The 10,369-nt window shown below is 40.4% G+C and overlaps 1 protein-coding gene across 5 annotated transcripts in view; it reads right to left on the reverse strand.

Annotated features, from left to right (window-relative positions):
- Window positions 1-894: 894 nt before the first annotated feature.
- abtb1 (ankyrin repeat and BTB (POZ) domain containing 1) overlaps window positions 895-10,369 on the reverse strand; it is a 41,131-nt gene continuing 31,656 nt past the window's right edge. Inside the window, exons 8-11 of one of the 5 annotated variants that reach the window (XM_048606456.1) lie at window positions 9,120-9,320; window positions 5,498-6,255; window positions 2,624-2,775; window positions 895-2,160 (exon numbers count right to left, since the gene is read on the reverse strand). In XM_048606456.1, the coding sequence (XP_048462413.1) occupies window positions 6,049-6,255; window positions 9,120-9,320 (408 nt within the window). In that variant the 3' untranslated portion in view covers window positions 895-2,160; window positions 2,624-2,775; window positions 5,498-6,048. Of the gene's footprint in view, window positions 2,161-2,623; window positions 6,256-9,119; window positions 9,321-10,369 lie in introns of all 5 variants that reach the window. The other 4 variants (XM_048606455.1, XM_048606454.1, XM_048606457.1 and 1 more) reach the window with 4 other exon arrangements.

Consider the following 10,369-nt stretch of genomic DNA (forward strand, 5'->3'; position numbering starts at 1 on the left):
AAATCTAGGCTAATGCTGCAGTGCAGAACTAATTCTGGACTGCTGAAAGTGCTGTGTTTTGGAGGACATGAAGCAGTTCAGTCAATGTAAAAACAGTAGCATGAGATCTTTAAAAGCAGAACAGCAGAGGCATTCTTGGTGTGCTGGCCAATATTTATCTCTTCATCAACATTACAAAAATGATTATCTAGTCATTATAACATTCCTGCTTGTGGGATCTTGCTATGTACAAATTATTACTGCACTCCCTACAAGTGACTACACTTCAAACTGCATTTGGTTAGTTCTAAGATGCTTTAGGATATTTTACAAGTTTTTTAAAAAATGTTACTATAGATTGGTAGCCTAAATAATAGGTTCTTCATTTTAGTTTTCTGCCCTTATGCTGCTATTCCATGCGCACAGCTATAACTTGCAGTAGGAATCACTGAATATTGATCAGAAATGCTAATCTGTATTTTTTTTATGCCCTCCTGAAATACCTATGTTATCTTCCTCGCTAATGATCTCACACTCACTGCAATGCAGGAAAATGTCCTGGCATGTTTGGGCCTGAAGAAGTCATCCAAAACATCTTTATTAGATCTGCAATGGATACTAGCGTCCTACAGGTTTTACTTTAGCAAATGTGATAGCAACTTTAACAAACTTCTGCATTATGTTATGTGAATACAAAGAAAATATCCCAACTTCCTTCACAAAGTTAAGTGGAAAAAATACTAATACACACTGAGCTGAGATGGGCAAGGAGAATTGATCAGAAATTTAGCAGAAAAAGTGGGGTTTCGAAGGAGCTTTGAGGAAGACAGAGAGAAGTGAAGAGGCAGTACAGTTAACTAAGGTTTTTTTAAAAATGTGTGTTGAATTAGAGCTTAAATTGTGACACGTTAAAAGTTCTGACAATGTATGAAATTTATTAAAAATTGATGGTGCACTCATTAGCTATTTAAGATAAAGAGGAATTTCTTAACTGGTGAATTTTTGGAATTCTCAACACTACAGGGCTGCGGAGGTTCGATCCAATATGTTCTAAACATTAAAGATATCAAGGCCACATGCAAAATCAGAAATTGCGGGAAAAACAGAAACAGTTAATGCTTTGAGTTCAGTGACCCTTCAGAACTGAAGAACTCCGTTCTGAAAAGTCACTGAACCAGAAACGCTACCTCTGCTTTCTCTCAACAGATGCTGCCAGACCTGTTGAACCTTTCCAGCAATATTCTGTTTTTGTTTCTGATTTCCAACAACCAGTTTTTTTGTTTAAAGATATCAACGGATAACAGGACAGTGCAGGAAAATTACACTGAGGTAGATGATCAGCATAGGATTGTTGAATCACGGAAGAAATGTGACGGGAACAGGAAAGGCCAATTAGCATACTTCCTATGGTGCATATGATTTTTGATCTCGCCTACCCCAGCCTGAGCCTTTGCTCTCATACTGACTGCTCCTGTCTGAATTTGTGCCAATACTGTTCGAGGCGAACCAGCATTTTGGTGACTCCAGTCTACGGAGCGACAATTACCTGCTAAAACCTGCAAGGAAATACATTATGCTTCACATTCCATTAAAGCAGTATCAAAGACTTTCTGATCAATAAAGCAGTTTCTTGATCCAGAAACAAACTGCATGCAGGCAACAGCACACAGGAACATAAATAAAGTTTTTTATTTATTCACAGAATATGGGCATCGCTTGCTTCTCCAGCATTTGTCGCTCATCCCTAATTACTCAAGGTGTTGATGGTGAGCTGTCTTCTTGAACCATTGCAGTCTATGTGGTGTAAAGACACCCAGAGCGCTGTTCGGAAGAGGTTTCCAGGATTTTGTCCCAGCAACGGTGAAGGAATGCAGATACAGTTCCCAAGTCAGCATGGTGTCTGACTTGGAGAGAAACTTACAGCTGATGGTGTTCCCACCTGTGTGCTGTCCTGGTTCTTTTAGGGATAGAGATCACAGGTTTATATGGTGCTGAGCCAGGAGCCTGAGTAGGTTGTGGAACTGCAACTCTCAGATAGACACTGCTGCCAGTGAATATCAGCAGTGAAGGGAGCAAATGTTGAACGTGTAAGATGGGGTACCAATCAGACTGGTTTTTCAATGTTGATTGTTGTTGGAGCTGCACTCATCCAGGCAAGTGGACAGTATTCCATCATGTGCCCTGTAAATAAGAAGGAGGCTTTGAGAAGGCAGGGGGTGAGTTACTTGCAGCAGAATTCCTAACCTCTGACCTATTCCTGTAGCCACAGTATTTACATGCTTGACCCAGTTCAGTCTTGGTCAATGTTGACAGTGGACAATTCAGCGATGGCATTGCCATTGACTGAGCTCAAAACATTACATTGTAGGGAGGTGCACTGGTGCAGTGATGATATTTACTAGATTAGTAACGCAGAACATAAAATCAAATCCCACCACTATAGTTTGGGAATGATTCAGTTTATCAGATTAGCCAATACTCTACGAAGTCATTGAATACTGGAGGAAACTCAATGGACAAATAGCCTACTTCTGCTCCTATGCCTTATGGGATTTTAAAAAGTGGTATTGTCAAAAATAACAACAATGGTAATGCAAGTTCATATAAACAAATTCCTTGACAGAAAGAAACTTTTTATCCGTACCACGAATGGCCGATATATGTGACTGCATTTTCGCAACGTGCTGGATTCTGGGTTGCTTTCTGGAGCTGGTCTAGCAAGTCTCATAGTTGAGCCAAAACCTAGCACTGATTCACAAGGACGGCTCACCATCACCTTCTCAGGAAAGCTACGGACTTCAAAACAAACCATAACAGTAAGATGGAAGATGGAGGAACAGGTTAAACATGAAAGATAATTCCCCACCCCACCCCAACCCCCAACCCCCAACCCACACAAGGTGATTGTAACTTCAGACTGTGTGTTAAACCACCCAGGAGGACCATTATAGATTCTGGCTCTGGGTTGCGTCTGATGAGTTTCTGGAGCTGCAGAACACTGGCATAAACATACTGTTGGTCGCAGGTGGGCTCAATTTAAGGTGATGAATTAAAAACATCACACAAGTGTCATATTTTGCCACAGCACAGGAGCATATTTGTAGAAGTGTGACTTCCTTAGTGTATTGATTCCAGTATACTGAATATATGCCTAAAAATCATAGAATCTTTACCCTCTCACCCCGATCACCAATCAGTCCATCTAAAACCATGGAGTTTGCAAAGAAAATTTCAACCAACACAGGAGTTGAAACATGAGAGTGATCGGACATAGCCAATTTAGCGCCAAAGTGCCCACTGCTTGAATTAGAATACACAATGTGGTCATAGAATCCCCCTAGTGCGGAAGCATGCCATTCAACCCATCAAGCCCACACTGACTTTCCTAAGGGCACCCCACCCAGATCCCACCCCATCCCTGTGAACTTGCATTCCCCATGGCTAATCCCCCTAGCCTGCACATCTCTGGATACTATGGGCAATTTAGCACAGCCAATCCACCTAACCTGCACATCTTTGGACTGTGGGAGGAAACCAGAGTACCCAGACAAAAGGAGAATGTGCAAACTCCAAAGACAGTAGCTCGAGGCTTGAATCAAACACAGATCCCTGATGCTGAGAAGCAGCATTGCTAACCACTGAGCCACCAAGTCAGCCCCATGCCGTCCCAAACCAATTTTACACAAGCCTTTTACAGTCAACAGGACTATATCCCATTGTATCACTTGGTCCTTTCAAACTGCATTAAATGATCAGCAAATAGCACCCAACGAGGAAAACAGTTTTTTCATCGAGGAACACATACTTCACAGTTCATGCTGGTAACAACATATTGAGATTTATAAATAACTGGGTTTATAACATTCATTTGCATGGAAAGCAGATCACACTACATTTTAAATGTGAAGCTATCCTGGCTTATCTTTGAATTTCATTGCTTGAATTATACCACATATGTAACAAATCTGCACTGAAGTGAACCTGAAGGAAGTGCTGAATAATTAAATAAAAGTGCAACAAATGCCTTGATATGTAATCTGTTATCGATACACTGAAGGAGTCATTCTGATATTTCCAGGAGCTCCGTATGCGTCTGCTACCAGATGGGCCAAAATAGTTTTAAATGCACATAATGCATATATAATAATTATATATGCATAAATACATTAAATTAGATAAAATAGTGATATTCTCTCTAGCTGTTTTGTGATAACAAATAACAATCTTACAGCAATTAACCTCTGGTTAAGTATGAATTCACATTTTGTGAAACAAACTAAAATTAAACTGCACTGCAATAAGTTTCTAAAAAAAAGACACAGTTTCACATTTTGAAAGCCCACTTAGAATGGAATCTAAACAGACCAGAACTGGATCCTCTGCAGCTTATTCTCTTAGTGGTTTCACCAGGGAGGGAATCAACTGCAGCTGCTCTTGGTCCCTGCAGTATAGTCAGAGGTTCAACCACTGTTAGTGGTTTGAAATTGGGGTAGTGATGACGAAAACAGATTTGTACACAAAGGAACAGAAGCAAAGCAGGAAGGCCGTGGGTGCCTAGAAGGAGTCAGCCTCATCATGGTAGGCCAGGCAGTGGACAGGAAGGGAGTCACCTGAAATTAGTTGGGACATCAGAATGGAAACTATGATTTTACTGGGACTGGTCCAGAAAAGGCTCTCACACAAAGATGTGGTGAGAACATGGGATCCACAGTCGAAAAAATGAAAAGTGCAGATGCATTTTAAATGGGAAACAAACACAGAGAATACTGGAGAAACTCGGGTCTGGCAGCATGTGAGGAGTGACAAACAGAGTTAACATTTCATGTTCAGAATAACTTTTGTTTCTTTCTTCACAGATGCTGCCAGACCAGCTGAGTTTCTCTGTGCTTGTTTCAGATTTCTAGCATGTGCAGTCTTTTTCTTACATTCAAAAGGGAGGCAGGTACTTATTTGGAAAGCAAGAGTATTATAAGGAACAGTAAGAAATAAAAGGATACAGCTGCCCTGACTACAAACTGGCAGAATACGCTCAAATGGATTATTCCTCGCCCTATGCAGACGACAGCAAAGAATCTGTGGCAGAGCACATGATTGAAACTTCATTTATCAAGAGATTATATCAATCAGTATAAGTGCAAAATCAATTCAGAGCAAGACGGAGCATGGTTCTTAGAGAAAAGTTGGGACAAGAAACCCTCCCACATCTAGCCCTTTCACCTTTATTAGTTAAATTGCAAGAGTCTACCTGCAGATTATAAGGTTTGCCACTTCTTTAGGCATTTTAATGTATAGTAACCCTGATTCTAGACATGTGAATCCCACACGATCTATGACAGCAGAAAACGATTATCCACGTGGTATCCCAGTATTAGACACAGCTCTGAGTCTGCCCATTGGCCGATAGTCCTGAGACAGGCTGGTACTTCCTTTGAAAAGCACATCTCCTTGGAAGTTTTTAAAAAAAAAAGCAGCGGGCTAGAATCAGAGTTTGAAAAAACATCAGAAAATTTTTGCATACCTTCAGCAGATTGGATGTTGACAGGTGACAGCCTACAAGATGTTCAGCCCAACTCTTTCTCTTCCAACTATCAACAGAAATGCTGACAGTACTCAGCATTCTCCATTAAAACAATACTTAAGATTTTTGTTTCATATTACCAGGAACTTGGATTCCACCATGGCGACATTTTAGCAGGGTTTCAGGGGTTTCTTTCTGTGCTATCTGACTAGTCTGTAGCCAGTTAAGGTACCAGCCTTGAAACCAGAATTTGCCTGAATGGATCCACATATAGAGATAGGAAGAATAAGAACTGCTAAGGAATAAGCACTATGTCAGAGGGATGGACAGCACTTGCATGAGCTCCACCTTATTGCTTTAAACCTTCATTCAGAGCAGGCCAACAAAATGGGACACTGTCTCTTGAATAAATGCCCTTCATTCTTATCGCATTAAGATGCAGTCAAGTTCACAAGAAAGTAACCATACTGCCTGGGCAAAGGTCATTCTTCCCAGGACTGCTCTCCAACATGATCTATGCAACTAGTCACAATGGAAAAGCGATTATCCTCTTAACACTCGAGTTCCAATCTAGCCAAAAGTTCTTCCAGAGCTTTCAGTTTCTGGTTAGCTTCCTCGATGGCACTATACGTCTGCACATTGCTGGTGACATGGAAACGTATATCATCGACCAGAGGAATGGAGTCAGTCTCCTGTCGGGCCTCAACAGCTGCAGCATCCTCTTTTACCAGTTCAGCAAACTCTTCCAACTCCACGAGCTACAACAGGACCAGAAAAACAGAAGGTGATTAAAACAGATGCAAATCTTCCTAAGTAAAAACAATATTGAAAATACTCAGCAGGTCTGATAGCATTTGTGGAGAGAGGAACAGGAGTTAACATTAGAGATGCAATAGCTTTTCTTAGTGAAATGGGAGAGGGTAAGAAAAGAATAAAAGGGTAGGTGTATGAATGGCAAAATTGATGGGGGCTGGATGGGAGGGGTGTGACATAGTGGGACAAGTAAAGAAATAAAAGATGGGTTCAGATGAGGTGTGAACGGCAGAATGATGAATGACTGTCAGTTGAAAGCAAATATACATTTAGGCCAACACACATTTGCAAATTTTGCACATCTGTAAATGTTCTTCCTCGCACCATCACTGTTGAGCTCTGAGCTCGGTGAGGCAATACTCTCATCTCCAAATTCATGTCCCACTCCAGTCTTGAGTACATCCAGGCTGATACTTCTAGTTTGGTATTGATTAAGCACTGCACTAATAGAGGTGAGACATTAAACTGAGCATGCTCTCGCTCTGTCAGGTGGATGTAGAAAATCACCACACCACTATTCAAAGAACAGTGGAGTTCTGGTGAATCTAATGTCCTAACAAAAATCCTGTCAATCTTAATTTATTTGAGCAGTAAATGCTGGAGAAACTCAGGTGTCTGACAGCATCTGTGGAGAGAGTAACAAATTTCAGTTCAAATTGTTTGAACAGTTACCAAGTCATATCAGACTCAAAATGATAACTGTTTTGTTCTCTCCACAGATATGGTCAGACCCGCAGAGTTCCTCCAGCATTTTCAGCTTTTATTTTAGGTCTCCTGCACCTGAGTACTTCACTTTTATTTGTTTTAAAATCTTTCAGCCTTTGCTGGGAGATGCAATTGATGTTAAAAAAAATGTAGGTCTTTATAATTTATACTTTGAACCCAAATGGTTAATAGTTTCAGTTCTGTGCAATGTAAGGCACAGCTGGAAATTTTCAGTCAGTCTATTTGACAGTTAATCAGATTGAAAGGTTATAAGGTGTTAGGCAAGTAACTGCGTGATTTGCGGTGAGAGACATTTCTATTCCAGATCTAAACAACCCTCAAATAAGCATAATTTTCATTTAAAAAGGATATTTTATTTGCATGGCATGTTCTGTCAGTAAATAATTTCCAGCTATTGCAATAATGTCTTTAACAAGCAAACTCAGTAATTGGAATAAGACTTTATAAATGCAATGTTCGTGCCAAGCAAGTGCAATATACCCATTCAGTTAACTAGCTGATGCTGTGCCAGACCATAATGAAGACTGAACATACAATAACCCAGTCACTGTAACTAGCCTCAGTTTCCGAAGAGACACAGGCCTCGTAATGATAAGCATAATGAACACAGTATTGAGGAGTGAGCATAGAACAAGAGGAGATAACTGCAAAGTTCATAAACCTCAAACAAAGTTAGAGATTAGAAGAAGATCTGCTCTTTTGCTATATAAATAGCCAGTAATATATCTGCCTTTTGATGGGCCAGGCAAGAGTTTGGTTTGGGGCCCTTATAGCAATAAAGTTGTAAGCATTAAACAACAGGGCCAGAAATGCATGAATGAAACAGATGACAAGACAAAGTAGCTCATTATGGGTCAGTTGGCAATTTTACAATGGAACTGAATCAGTACCCTGTTGAGTTCTTGTGTCTTGAGCCATGATTTATGTAATCATGCATAGATTGTCGAATGCCTGCGGTTTTTTTTTTGAGCTAAAGGCTTTTTTTTTCCCATTGATCCAGGCATATTTGCCGAGAAGGCACATTAGCTCCTCCAATGGCTCAATTAATACTGTTCTTTCACCGAATACTAATGCAAAATGTATTAACCTTCATTATGAAGCAGTATCAAGCTTGAGATGGTTCAATATGTGGCAGAGGTTATGTGGCAGAGGTTATGATTGCAGACCTACATTCCCAGCCTCTCCAAGAATGGGAAAGGTAAACTGGTGCTGCACTGGGCCAATCCAAGGTTTGCAGCTCCATATCGATTTAGTTGATATCAACAATCAGAAAACCAAACTGGCTTCACATCACGGAAGCGTGATAGGGCAGAGCAATTACATGTGTAATACATTTGCAGATATCAAGACAGCAGATTAACAAAAGATCTCAGGTTCAGGACTAAGGACCAATTTACAACACACAAAGGTGGCAATAACAAACAGAATAGGAAAGACAATTGAGACCGGGAAAGGTGATGGGGTAAGATTGGGACAAATTGGACCAAATGGTCAAATTCATTTGGATACACCTTTTAACCTTCCCTAATAGGCAAAGCAAGACTGCCAAATTAATTAACACAGTATTTCTCTATCTCTTTCTGTCACAAATCAGACTGTTGCTACATCATAAACTTCTGAAAGAACACAACACTTAAGATTTATAGAAACTTTCACCAAATTTTCCCAGGCTAGGCATCAAAACAAAATTCAAAGAGACAGTTTACATGATTGATCAACAACTGAGAAAATGAATCAAAAATCAAATCAGAACTTTCCACTGTTCTGGCCATCCAATATAGTTGGCGTCTGACCAGCACTTTACACTTCAACTTTATAAATCAACTTAAAAAAAAACTGGTATTTAAGTGAAGCTTTGTTTATAACCAGCTTTGTTTAAACATGTTTGGTAACTCTAAAAGACATTATTCATTCTCACAATGTCAGTTTCTCTATCCTTTCATTTCCCACGTTTGTTTCTAGTGGGCCCCATCGTGAGAGTTACTCTGATTAGTTTGGATCAGCAGGTGCTTGTCTGCACCTCCTGGGAATATGTAATATTAGGTATCACACGTGACATTACTAGTCCAAAACAAAATATCACCTTTTCTATGATTTTAGCCATATATTCTGTGCACTGGTCTTCAAGTCGGGAAAGCCTGAAGAGCTTTGCGGTCTTCCAAATGTTGACTACGCTGTCCTCAGTCAGCATTGTTGCAAGGGTCTTTCCACACAACCTCTTCAAGCCTGGCAGAAGATACATGTCAGCAACACATAGCACCTCATATACGTTTTCTGGGGATAACTGTAAGCAGGAGAAAATAAAAAAAAGGGCTGTTTTACTCTAATCAATGTAGCCCATTACATTTTAAAATTGCAGTTTGCTTACTCTTTCTTCCTTTAACTACCCACTGCCGTTTGCTCCACAGATGACATTACTTTAATGGTACTTTGCCCAAGTTCTGACAGAGGGAGGTACCTAGTTTACAGAAGTAGTGCGTGCTGGGGGTTAGTCTGGGACTGTTTGCAATCATTTGAGCAGTTCCTGCTGTAAGAAAGGATACTCCACACTGCCCTCTATCTTTCACAATCCAAGAAACACCCTTACATAACCTACTGTTAACACAACTCACTGAAATTTGACTGATAATGGAAGCACGGTGTCTTTGTAGTTTATGTTTATAAAAAGCTGTGAACAGAAAAGAGTTAGCTGTTTTAAAAACAGTGTCTGAAAGGGAGCTGCAATTTTGAAAATCAAGTAACCTGACACCTATGGCAAGCATCTTTTAAACAACTGTTTGAATGGACAGTAATCAAAGGGTGAGCTGCAGATGATTCAGAGCTGAGGAGGTGTAAAGATACAGCTCCGATTGGCAGCAAGAAGTTGATTTGTTTTTGGACTAGTGACCAGTTATCAACAACAGTGACCTTTTGCCTGCCAATAAATGTGTGCTGGTTCCCAGGTAACTCAGCAGCTTGGAGCTGGGAACAAGCTAAAGACAGAAAGCTTTTCAAGTCTTCCCCAGCTCGGGATCAGACTTTCTGCTCTCTGCAGTCAAACACTCTGTAAATCTGAAGAAAACCAGTTTATCTTTCCTGCACAGTTGTTGTAAACTATGACTTTAACTGGCAAGTCGGAGATGGAAATCCCCCAATAGCATTGTGGGTCAACCCACAGCAAGTGGACTGCAGCAGTTCAAGAAGGCAGCTCACCACCTTCTCAAGGGCAACTAGAGAAGAGCAATAAATGCTGGCCCAGCCAGCGACGCCCACATCCCAAAAATGAATAAATAAATGTATTATAAGCAAACCAGCCAGCAGAACAACAAGGATCATCTCAGCAACAGAACCTGG

The sequence above is a fragment of the Rhincodon typus genome, chromosome 16 (genome assembly GCF_021869965.1).
Source record: "Rhincodon typus isolate 14 chromosome 16, sRhiTyp1.1, whole genome shotgun sequence".
Taxonomy (NCBI): domain Eukaryota; kingdom Metazoa; phylum Chordata; class Chondrichthyes; order Orectolobiformes; family Rhincodontidae; genus Rhincodon; species Rhincodon typus.